The 13,241-nt window shown below is 40.0% G+C and overlaps 1 protein-coding gene across 5 annotated transcripts in view; it reads right to left on the minus strand.

Annotated features, from left to right (window-relative positions):
• Positions 1 to 13,241, minus strand: part of COL19A1 (collagen type XIX alpha 1 chain) — a 199,407-nt gene that overhangs the window by 125,190 nt on the left and 60,976 nt on the right. For 4 of the 5 annotated variants that reach the window (XM_052781796.1, XM_052781797.1, XM_052781798.1 and 1 more), the window contains 2 exons: positions 6,337 to 6,390; positions 1,148 to 1,192 (listed from right to left, as the gene is read on the minus strand). In XM_052781796.1, the coding sequence (XP_052637756.1) occupies positions 1,148 to 1,192; positions 6,337 to 6,390 (99 nt within the window). The remainder of the gene's footprint in view (positions 1 to 1,147; positions 1,193 to 6,336; positions 6,391 to 13,241) is intronic. The other variant, XM_052781799.1, reaches the window with a different exon arrangement.

Raw genomic sequence — 13,241 nt, forward strand, 5'->3', positions numbered from 1 at the left:
AAAAAGCAGTAACCAGGCAGTAACATGGTTAGGAGCTGAAGTTTCAACCATGAACTATCACCACTATTACTTTAATTCCCACTAGGCAAGCTAAGAACAGGTTCTTCCTTCCACTTGTCCCTCAACACAGACTTGCCTTTGATGACCTGTGAAGACCTCCTTGTCTGAAGCCACATAAGAAGATTAGGTTGCATCACCTAGAGCAACCCAGGCTGGCATTCTGTCAGCCAAGACAGCCTTCCACAGGGCCAGTTTAGTTCTCATTTTAATGCACATGCTTTTGAACTATTTCTGGCCACTGCAGAGCATCTGCAATTAGGACAAACTGCTTCAAGCTCCATTTCCGATACCCACTGGTGAAGAACAAGGAAAGGCCGCTCCTGGAATTTACACTCAGAAATGTTTTATAGCTGTCGGGAGACTAAGAATGTCCTTAGGGCAACACGCCAGTCCATCAGGCAAAGGGACTGAACTTCCAGTCTGAGGAAGAGATAAATGCACCTGCATTCAGCTTGGCCACTGGCAGTGAAGTCAATTCACTCTGAGTCAGATGCGTACAGGAGACAAAATTCATGTTAACTACTGCATAGGTACACAGAAGCATATAAATGAAAATTAACCCTTTTAAACTGGTGGTCAGTTACGCTGTAGCAAATGTTAGATTTTGCTATTGCAGTAAACTTATGTTCTTAGGAAAGAAGTGTGTAAAACATCTAGTAGTTACGACCAACGCAGTAAGTTTCTACAAAAGTGCATTTGTAATGTATAAAAGCAATAATTAAGTTCTATAAATACCTACACATCATCTCATCATACATTTCATACTGTATAAATACACACTTACTAGTTACCATAGAAATAAGATAGCAGTAAACACTACTGGAGTCCAGTGGTTATGGTTCTGTTAGGCTTCATTATTAAATCTTTTCTTTAAAAAAAAGTGTTTCTGAAAGAAGCACTGATGACACTGATTAACACGCACAAAAACCTCCTTGTTCTTAAGCATTTCAGGAATCATTTACATAGCAAAACCAAGAATTTTATTCATGAAAGAGTTAAGGAAGACCTTCCGAATGAAGCTCAACTTGGTTGGCCATATATCAAATTGTTAAACCAAAAAATAAATAACATGGACAGAATAATTTACCTTTTCACCTTCTTCACCTTTACTACCCGCAAAGCCACGTTCACCCTAGAACACACAATAAAATAAAAATCTCAAACACAAACATTTTCAAATAATTGCATTCTTTAAAATAGCTTTATTGCACTGAATTTTTATTATGGGATTAAAACAGAAGAAATCGTTTGGATACTGATTGTCTCTCATGCAAAAAGGTGTGAAACGTCTACAAAAAAAGGATATGGGTTTCCACAGTTTTGTTGATTAATAGTCAATCATTTTTCCATTCAGCGTAAGGGATCTTCTTGGCTTTAAAAATTCGGAACTATTCATTGATGCTAAACCTGCTCATTACAGTCCTGCTATTCTTCTGCAGAACCAGTTTTAATACATTTATTCCTATTAATACTTTCATTTTAATTTTTAAATATGACTGGTCAGCTGTGAAGGCCTCCAAAACACAAAACAATTGAGAAAAACATACAGATACAATTTACTGAAAAAAACCCTCATTCCTTTCACTTTGAAAACCACATCCAATTACCCAAGTATTTAAAAAAAACCCAAACCAAACCAAAAAACAGAAGGGGTGAGTTTTGAAATATTAATTTTAACTCAGCTTATTTCAGCAGATTGAATTCTTTATTGGATGATCTTTCAGTTAAAAGACCTGTCATAATGCTCTTCCAGCTCCAATCTGATAACTTTTAGCTCGGAAAAAGATCTTAATGTACAATCTTACTATGTTAATGTCTTCATCAAATAGCCTGCTGCCTGGCTATAGTATGACAAGATTAACCCTTGCTTTAGATCTTTATTAATATATACTTGTATGTTTTGTGAGACATGCAGCAGACATACAGCCAAAATTATATACTTGTAGCACAAAAACTACCTAATAAAAAAACTCCAAACATTCTCTTTCTCCCTCAAATCATCTAGCAGGAGATGGTTTGCATGTCTTTGCCAGTCTCTAGAATTCAGTCTCACTGCCTCAGTACAACACACGTGATTTTTACAGGTCTGAAGATGAAAAGACTGGAAAATTTCCAAAGTAAAGCATATAGCGTTTTCTAAATTACTTTCAAAAAATTAGAATAAGCAATGTCTAAACATTCTTTCACCCTTCAAAAAGTGTCATTTCCTTACATAGAAGTCTAAAGTTTAAGTAAGGTTAACTATAACAGCAGGCTACAAGTTGCAAAATTTCTAGCAGCATTTTGTCAAATCTTTCAACTCGTATAGCATTCATGTACTACACATCTGGGAATTAAATTCAAAGCTTTGGAGATGTGCAGATGTATAGATTATCAAATAGTTCTAGACTATGTGGACTCAGCCTACAGTGGCTGCTTTTTGTTTGTTTCTTTTGGCTGGGTGACTCATGCAATCAACAGCTTAGGGTTCAATTTTAGAAGCACACCCAAGACAAAGCATGGAAAATGGGATCTAGTGAAATAACCTTCTGTATGTCCTCACCGAAAAATGAGCGGTTAACTACTGAAATAATTTCTGAATGTATGCAACTTCTGTTCTGCTCATCTAATTTCCCTTTCTCATGAAAGGTTGGACCAGATGATCTTTTGAGGTCTCTTCCAACCTGGGTTTTCTATGATTCTGCAATTCCCATTCTTCTCCAGCTGTTGGACATACAACACAGCTAACATTCATTTTTGACAAATTCCTAGAAGCCAAGTGTTTTCTTCATTTAGCTTTCCTATTTGTGAGACTACATATCCTGTCTTTACTCAAGTCCCAATTCATTATATAAAAATGATCCTTAGATAGGGTCAAAATTTCTCTGGTTGTAGCTTGTGTCCATTGCCTCTTGTCCTTTCACTGTACACCTCTGACAAGAGTCTGGCTCTGGCTCCTCCACACCCCCCTTCCAAATCATCTCATCTTAAGGCTGAACAGGCCCAGCTCCCTCAGCCTCCCCTCATACACCACGGGCTCCAAGCCCCTGGCCATCTTGGTGGGCCTCCACTGGGCTCGCTCCAATGAGCTGCTCTTTGTCCTCTCCTGGGGAGCTCCAAACTGGACACAACTCCAGATGCACTCTCACAAGTGCCAGTTACTCCTCCTCATCTGCTGGCCATGGTCTAAAGCAGCCCAAGATGCAGTTGGCCTTCTCCACCGCAAGGGCACCCAGCAGGACCCCCAACTCCTTTTCTGTAGAGCTGCTTTCTAGCAATTTGGCACCTAACCTGTACTGTCACATGAGACTATTCCTTCCCAGAGGCAGGACCTCATGTTTGCCTTTGCTTAACACTTCATGAGTTCTGCACTAGCTCATTTCTCCAGCATGTTGACGTCCCACTGAATATCATTCCTGCCCTACCTTCCAGTGCACTGACTACTTCCCCACGTTTGATAACATCCATGAACTTGCTGAGAATCCCATCATCCAGGTTATTAATAAAGACACTAAATAATACTGGCCCCAGTACCACCCCATGGGGGATGACACTAGTTACTAGATAGCAGTTGGACTGCATAGCAGTTATTGCACCTCTGAGCCCAACAATCCAACCAATCTTCCACCCACCTTATTGTCCATTTATCCAGTCCATATCTCACAGATTTGACTACAATGTTATGACTGGAGACTGCACCAAAAGCCTGGCTGAAGTCAAGGTATACAACATCCACTGCTCTCTCCTAATCCACACAGACAGTCATCTTATCAGAGTAGGCAATCATGGCTGGTCAGGCATGATTTGTCCTTGGTGAATCCATACTAGCTGTTCCCAGTCACCTTCATGTGTTTAGAAATGCCTTCCAGGATTTGCTATATAATATTTCCAGGGAAAGAGGTGAGGCTGACTGGCCTGCGGTTCCCTGGATCCTTCATGAAGATGAACGTGAATGTTTGCCTGTTTCCAGTCACCAGAGACCTCCCCTAGTCATCATGATCTTTTGATAATGAGAGAGGGCAGCCTTGCAGTGACACCAGCCAGCTCTCCCAGCACCCCTGGATGCATACATTTTGGTATCTTGCAAATGTCCAAGTAGCTCAAGTGCTCCTTAACACTCTCTTCCCCTTCAGTGGGCAATGGTTCATTTTCACACACTCTGTGAGAAGGGTTAAGAAACCTGGAAGGCCTGAGGGCAAACTTTGTTAGTGAAAACCAAGGCAAAAAACGCATCGGGTACTCTCATCCTTTTCCATGTCCCCCACCCTATTAAGCAGTGGGTCAACATTTTCTTCAGCCTTGTTTTTGCTACGGATGCCCTTAACAGAAGCCCGTCATGCTGCCCTTCAAATCCCTCATAAGTTTCAATTCCAGGTGAGGTTTTGGTTTCCTAACTCCATCGCCACATGCTCTGGCAATGTTGCTATATCCCTACTGGGTAGCTCACCCCAGCTTCCACTGTTTACTTTCTTTTTGCATCTGAGCTCAGCCAGGAGCTCCTTGTTCATCCATGCTGGCCTTCTGCTATACTCGCTCAACTCCCTGCACATCAGCATGGACTGCTCTTAGGATTTTAGGAAGCTGTCCTTGAAGATCAACCAGCTGGGCTCCTTAGGCCTGCAGGACAGTCTCGATCGCTCCTTGGCCTCCTCTTTGCCACGCTCAACAAACTTAGCTCCTTGAAACTCTCCTCAAAAGTCTTGTTTTCTAGTTCCCTGAGCATACACTAGCTACCTGCTGGACCCTCTCTGGTTTCTCCACATCTCTTGAAGAAGTGAGGGTGGAAGACGAAGACCCCTCAAACATGACACAGAACACCAGATGCAGCACCACCAAGCAAAGGAGGGAAAATATATTCCCCTGATCTGCCAGCTGCAGTCCTGCTAACATAGTCCAATATGTGGTTCACTTTATTCCCAGTAGGAGAACATTGTTGGCTCATAATTCAGCCTCATGTCTACCTCCAGGTCCTTTTCAGCAATGCTGCTGCTCAGTCGGTCAGTTCTCTGCCTGTAGCAATGTATGGGGTGATTAACAAATTCCTTCTTTTTCAGAAATACAGTCTAAGTGTCCAGATTTTTTGCACGTATTTGAATTTTTTACAGATTATTTCCAATTAAAGAAAATAAGAAATACAGTCAACAGAAAGTGCAGAGAAAGAAGTTTATGCAATTTCCACCTGACAGCATTAAAAAATATAACAATGGTAGCCACTGGTAAGTTACTTCAAAGAATTTGAATGTTGCAGAAATAAAAACGTGAAAGTTGCAAAATAAGACATTTATGACTGACTTAAATTCTCCTTTCTGTGGCAGAACTCTCACATTAAATTAGGCAAAATATTTCACACAAGCTTCTTCATGGACAATCACTGCTCGTCTTGATACTCACTGCAGGATTGCTGATCTGATTTTCTGTGTTTTAAATACACCTGCAGTACAAGTCAATGAAATTCTGGCTTTGAACATACAAATTGATAGATTGTGGTAAGCATGTTGTGGAACTCAATGCTGGCTACCTCATCTGCAGAAAATAAGTTCCTTCCTTCCCTTCGTGCTATATTACAGGAAGCATCCGCCCTAAAGATACACAAATCAGCCCTTTGCATCAAGGTCACGCTGCAGAACACTTCCTTGAAATTTTAGTATGAACAAAATAATGATTATTTTTGTGTAGTCCCTTAATTTGTGGAAGCAGCAGACTATTTCCCCTATAATTTTCTAAAAGGAATTAGCTGGACAGACACATGTGACATTAAGATTTCATGCCAAATACTTGTTAAACACAGCTGCAATCAACAGAAAACAAAATCTGACCATGAAAAGAGTCAGGCAACTTCAACAAATATTACCAGCAAGGTCTATAATACAGATGTCTCTTTTTGCAAGTTCTGGCCTTCCTACAATATTCCACCTCTGGAGAGGAGCAAAAGATCAAAACGGAAGAGTAGAAGAAGCGGTGCCATCCCTCATCTCATTTTGCTGAGACAATGAGACTCAAATTTCAAATTCTTGAATCTGCTATCTTGTGGCTGGAAAGATCTGCACAGTTCTGAGAGTTAGTCGACTGCTCTTATTGCAAAATAATACTGATAGGCAGGTTTGTGCCACCGTACCACATGCCCTTTCTCTTTTGAAAGAGAAGCTAATAGTAAAGTTCTTCTGTCACATCATACAACTCAGAAAGTGAATATGTAATTCAAGTACGATTTATGTACATATTGGACAGCTAGCAAAAAGGATTTTGAGAATGAAAATACATAAAATGAGACTGGTTGGTTTGGTTTGTTTTTTTTACCTTGGAACCAGTAAGACCAGGTATGCCAGGAGCACCTACTAAGCCAACTTCCCCCTGAAACAAAATGTACATAGCCATCATTTTACAGACCTGACTCATGACTGAGCTAAATTCAGAGAAAAAGACATCTAGACATGTATTGCTTCTCATTCATTTACTACAGAACAGCTAAATTGATTTCTAGGGTTGTTAATGTCTGTTGCCTTGTATTTGGTTAAAATACATTTCACTTTCAAAATACTAGGCAATTAACAATTAAAGGTTATCTAATTATGCAGCAGATACAGCTGTAGATTCCTTCAGACAACTGGACAACAAAAAAGATTAGAGAGTTTGGTTCACATGAAAATCTTTCTTAAGTTTTATTTCAGGCCCTGATTCAGAAAAAAATACTTCAGAAGACACTTGCATACTAGCCAAGTACCTAAAATCCCAACAAGGGTGCCACAGCCCCCACTCTCTCCCTAATACCTACTAGGTGCTTGAGCCCACAGGGATCTACACTTAAACCATTAGGTCCCACAGGGAGTAGTACGTACGAAGCTGACTGCTGGTTTCGTTTCTAGGCTCTGCTCAAAGGGGAGTTTCAGATCTTGCCCCCATCTCTAGGGGAGTCCCAACCTACTCAGCAGGAGGAAATGCAGTTCTTGATCCTGTGCAACCAGGCAGACAAAATCTGTTGCTCCTACTTCCTAAGTGAATTTTCTGTGTATGTTGCTAAATTACTGCCTCCTCTACCCCATGTTTTAAAAGAGCAAAAAAGCTACCTGTACAGTTGACTGTTCATCACCCCCTGCCCCCCAAATTATTTTCTCCTTGCACTGCCCGTGAAAATTAAGAATCTGATTTGGGTTTGTAAATTCCATTCAAGAAACCAGATGCTTAAAAGTTATGCTCACCAACTGAGCATAAGTACAAAGAAGCACCTTGTTAATCAAAAATGTTTTTAAAAGGTAACCATCCAAGCTGCATAACACAGTAAACTTCATCTTCAATATCTGAATAAGGACTAGTTGAGCAAAAGAAAAAAATAAATCAATAGCTCTTAGTTGAAAGCTACAGACAATTCAATCCTGCATTTAATATAGGGCTTTCCAAGGCAAAAGTACAGTTAAAAACCTAGTAATATCTCATTTAGAATTAAAATACAAAATATTGCAGCGGTTTCCTTTTCCATTCCTTCTTAGCAAAGCGTGTTAAACAATTACAGACCTAGTGAGAACCAGGCTCTGCCACTCAAAGCTAAGAACCACCGCCCATTTACAGATTCATGAAACATGCCACCGTGAAGTACGTTAATTTTGGTCTTAAATCTAAAGTTACCAAGCTAAGTTCTGTTAGAAGAATTCATCCGTGCTCATATGACTTCAGGTGAGAGTTTAGGAGACTTATTAAAGGAATCTAAAATCAAATGCTTTCTCCATTCCATTCATGGCTCTTAATTCTTTGACAGAAGTTTGCCCTAGTAACTTGCACACCATCCAATTCAGTTTTGTAGCCAAGCCAGAATTCAGCAACAAAAGAAAGTTTTGAAAGTTCACTCATTTGAGTCCGAGCCAAACAGAAGACAAATGCCTCACAGACGCAAAAAAAAGAACAGAGACAAAGGAAAAACTCCAGTCTCTCTTAACAACAGAAAGAGCCAATAAAAGAACAATTACTCATCAAAATGATACAAGTAATTAAGCAAATAAATACAAAGCACTCATGATACACAACAATTAAAATACAGCTTAAAATAGCTTGTTAAAATGGCATTTTTCTAACTCTACTCATGGCACAGTTTGCAACATCTTCCTTCCAGCTCCTCTCTGTAAAAATAGATGCTAGCGTGCTGGGGAAAAATTCTAATTAATCAGTACAAGTAATACTTAGTCCTTCGTTTTCTCCAGATTTACAGTGTGAATTCAGAAAAATTCTTCATAATCTAATAGTTACCAGATATTAATACTTCATCTTGCCTGCTATATTGGATCACTGTAAACTGGAAAAAAACCACACACACACATTCACTGGGTTTTTTTGTGGAGACAAGTCATAGATGTTTTGCCTTGCGCTGTTTAATCAGTATTCTACAAATGATTATCCCTTCAACACAACAATGCAGAAATAACCTCCTACATCAATACTGATTCTTATTAAATCTAAAATTATTAATGTTGTGGTTGCTTTAACTATTTCGGAAACGTGCAGTGTATTTATAATCATGGTTCTTAATGTATTTATCATTTATTGATTTTGCAGTTTGTGATAGCACTGCAATACCCTATAAAATTAGAGATTCAGTTTATACCTAAAAGGTTTTCAAGATAGAATAAGATGCTTTGTATCTGTGTACTTAGCAAGTTCCTTAGAATGCATTTACATTAATTTTTATACCTTGACTTCCACAATTAGCTATTTTTCCCCCTAAATAGGAGACTTTCACATTAAAAAAGATTAAAAAAAAAATAAAAGGAGAGGCTATCTTAACATACAAGTATGTGAACTTTATTAAGTGCACTGGTTACTTGTACTACCAAACAATATGGTGCCAAAAATTAATTAGGCATCACATTAACTAATCACTAATGAAAAAAAAAAAAAGTTGAGAGAAACTTATATCAATCACTTGGAATGCGTTTTGCTATTTGGAACATTTCTGGCATTAACATGATTTATAATGGCAAACATGCTGGAACTTTGTGAGAGTCTCTTCAAGGCTGGGAAAAAGAAACAATTACTGTAATATACTTTAAGCGTTTTGCAGATATGATTCTGAAAAATTAAAAAAAAAAAAACAAGCCAGAAAGCCACCAAGCAGCAGTCAGATGCTTCTCCGTCCTCAATATGAAAACCAAACATTTTTCCTTTTATTTTTAAATTTACTGGGGCACTGCCAGGAGCTTGATTTACAGAGTAGGCTTGGTACTCCAGGGTTATTAGCAAGGAAACTCATCTTGTTAGAAATAAAATCAGCACAGTCAGACACTACTTACTGTTTTGATAATTTATGGATACGTGCCTGCCATTACCCTGAGTATGCCAGACCCTTGGAATAATCTAATAGCCCGGTGTTTTAAAATGAGGACAACTATTTTTAGCATTGCAGAAATGGAGCGGAATGTTCAACAACGTACTGTCAGGGGACTTGAGCAGCATCCTCCCCTGTGGAGCACGTACCGAGCCAGTCCAGAGCCACCAGTGGAGGCAGAGCTTCGCCTTTAACGAATAAAAATCCCACACCAATTATACTCCATTATATGACACCTTCCTTAGCCTGCTGGAATATTTCCTTGTTTCTTTAAACAGGCTCCTGTTTATGGTTAGGACCACCTGATAGAATATTAATCACATAAAAATATATTCAGCTGATATTTACTAAGACTTGCCCTGTGAATCTCCTGGATTAGTCATGTCAGGAAGTTTCTGTTAAACGTTATGAGATTTTGGTTTCACCGCATCTACTGATCCTTTTGTTCCCACTTGGTTACTGCTGAACTACCAGTATTCCCTGAGTACTTCCTCTGTGCTATCCTTGATACAAACTTGACCCATGTGAGCAAACATAAGATCCTCCCTTACAAAAAAACCTGATGAAGAAGGGCTTGTGAAAGGTAAATCGTTTGTTTCCTTTGCTCTGTCCTGCTTCCACAGCAGCCCCAGCAGAGCAGGTACACCAATGGTTTGGCCAAGTGGGTGAGGGCTGGTCAGAGGATTCTTGTGTCATTGTGTCCTAGTGATCAGGGCTCCTGTGGCTTTTTTATGTAGCTGCTCAGGAGAAAAGCAAATTAGAACAGCCCTACTGTTCTCATTTGCACCTCACAACATAATCGGAGTTCAGGAGGCATCAATTTTTCCTCATTCCCAACCCTTCCTGATACCAGTCTTTGGGACAGCTCTGACTCGCCCATCTGTTCAGGCAACTAGGCGTTAATACACTCCAAATTAAACAACACTTGAAAATTTAGGTTTTGGTGCTTTGCATGCAAACTAATGAATCAGCAGCCAGAGGCAGCTCGGAGCTTCAGAGAATATGGCCACAGGGCTCCTTACTCCAGACTGCATTCTCTTTAGTTGGCATTGTTTCCTTTTTTGCTATTAGCATGTCTTAAAAAGCACGCAACTTGCACAATTTCTATATTCAAATACATAAAGCACACATATTTCACAAATAAAGTGCATGAGTCAAAAGTCTGTTCCTATATTTTGCTCCCACAAATTATTTTCGCACAACATGAGAAGTCAGAGAAGTTGTTCTAAAAGACCCAAGATGAAAGGATCACTCAATTTATTTTCATGCGTAACTACAGGCCAGCATATTGCTTTTTTTTCCTTTTTTCTTTCGAAAACTGTTAACGAACTAACTGAAGCCTTTATGATAGATGCCAAGGAGTGGTTTTTATACAGTCAAAAAAAGTATCAGCAGAAGCAGAGCCTCTGCTGTCAGCAGGTGTTCTTTCTGCATTTGGCAAATACAAGTGGTATTCACCATTATCGCATGTCCTTGAAGAAGCGACAATTGCCGCCATCTTGACCGTCTTCATCAAGAATCACAAAACCATAGAATCATTTAGGTTGGAAAAGACCTTTAAGACCATCAAGTCCAACCGTAAACCTAACACTACCAAGTCCACCACTAAACCATGTCCCTAAGCGCCACATCTACACGTCTTTTAAATACCTCCGGGGATGGTAACTCCACCACTTCCCTGGGAAGCCTGTTCCAATACCTGACAACCCTTTCAGTAAAGAAATTTTTCCTAATATCCAATCTAAACCTCCCCGCCTGCAACTTGAGGCCATTTCCTCTCTTCCTATCACTTGTTACTTGGGAGAAGAGACCGACCCCCACCTTGCTACACCCTCCTTTCAGGTAGTTGTAGAGAGCGATAAGGTCTCCCCCTCAGCCTCCTTTTCTCCAGGCCAAACCACCCCAGCTCCCTCAGCCGCTCCTCATAAGACTTGTGCTCCAGACCCTTCACCAGCTTGGTTGCCCTTCTCTGGACACGCTCAAGCAGCTCAATGTCTTTCCTGTAGTGAGGGGCCCAAAACTGAACACAGGACTCGAGGTGCGGCCTCACCAGTGCCCAGTACAGGGGAACAACCACCTCCCTGTTCCTGCTGGCCACACTATTTCTGACACAGGCCAGGATGCCGTTGGCCTTCTTGGCCACCTGGGCACGCTGCTGGCTCACATTCAGCCGGCTGTCGACCAGCACCCCCAGGTCCTTTTCCACCGGGCAGCTTTCCAGCCACTCTTCCCCAAGCCAAAGGCACATTTCCAGTCACCACTCCTAAATGCCACTGACTTCAAACAGAACAGAACTGGACTGCAAGGAACTAAACAGCAAATAGAGGAGAAAAAATGAAGGCAGACGAATTATCAGCACATAACCAGGACCTTGGGTACTCTGGGTTTAGTTCCTCGGTTGTGACAGAAAACTCATTAGCCACTGTGGAGCCCTCAGGGCCTGGAATGATGGAGCTTCACAAGCAAGGGGCAAGTTCTAGGCAATGTGGAAGAGCAGTGGAACAGGAGCGCTTCTCCTCATTTTGCCTCACTGTGTCCTAGAGCCTGAGGGCCTTTGCAATTTTTTCCTCTACTTTTCAGACTGAGTCATTTGACTCAACTAACAGCTTTTTTTAATGGCCCACCACCCAGGTACATTCCTTAGGTAAGAAGCACACTATACTACATAAGAGTGGATAATGTTAATTTTTTTTTTCGATTGTTATTTGAAAATGCAGTGCAGACATGAATTGAACATGGGCTTGAAAACAATCCAGTTCCTTTGACCTAGAAAATGATACACAGAGTGTAAAGAAAATGCAAACAAAAACCATGAGAACGCTTACTGTAGAGTACTTGGAATTGGCAAATAGGCTTCTGGCTGCAAAAGGTTCTCAAAGATTCATAATGTCTTATGGATGAACAGTTTAGAAAATTAAGCCTAGCCAGTTGGATATTTCTATCGTCTGAAGCAACACAGTACGAAAAATTTTGAAGTAATCTTATACTCATGGACAACTGACAGATTTTTGTAACTATGGTTTTTCCCTTACAGTAGATCTGTCAAAAGAAAAATTGCCTGACTTACACACCACCTATTGATTTATTGTTAACCCAACCATAACATGGTGGTAAAGCGAATCTAAATCCTATTAAAGTTTCAACAGAACTGGAAATTCATCTAATTAGCCTTGCTAAAATAATATTTGAAATGCAGTAATGTTAAATATAAATTAAAAAGCACTATCCAATATTAATGAATTGCCGAGGTCTTTTCAAAATAATAAAATATATTATGACTATTATATTCACCATAATAATTGGAGCCCCAAGTGTATATTAGGAAGGTAAACAGCATTGGTCAATCTCTCAGATGTCAGAGGCATCTTTAGTCCAGGAATTATCATCATCATCATCATCCACTTCCATAACCTGAAGATTCAGGAAGCACTTTCTTAGCTGGTACAGATGTCAGTTTACACTAACAAAGATCTGTCCCACAGACCATTAAACACTATTAAGTCTAATGTCTAGCCACACAGATATGAAATGAAAAAATCAGTAGCAAGAGCAAGGATTTGTGGTGAATCAAAAATAAATAGACCACATATAGACTGGAATTTCTAATCTAGGAACTAGCTCAGATGAGTACTTTTTCTGTAATACCATATTGTTGGTGTGCTTGTGTAGCTGCAAACCTCCTATCAACTACTGATAAATAAAGCAGTTCAAGATACAGTTTCCATGTCTCCATTTACACTTGGAAGTTTAAGGCTTTCCCAAGAAATATATCTCCTCACTTCAAAAACAATGCTTTCTGACATTTGATGTCTTTTAGAGACGGGCTAGTGTTTGGATGAAGAGAATATACGGACCACGTATCTAGGACTCCAACAGACAGTTCCCCACCCAT

This window comes from Harpia harpyja, chromosome 3, assembly GCF_026419915.1.
Source record: "Harpia harpyja isolate bHarHar1 chromosome 3, bHarHar1 primary haplotype, whole genome shotgun sequence".
NCBI classification, from domain to species: domain Eukaryota; kingdom Metazoa; phylum Chordata; class Aves; order Accipitriformes; family Accipitridae; genus Harpia; species Harpia harpyja.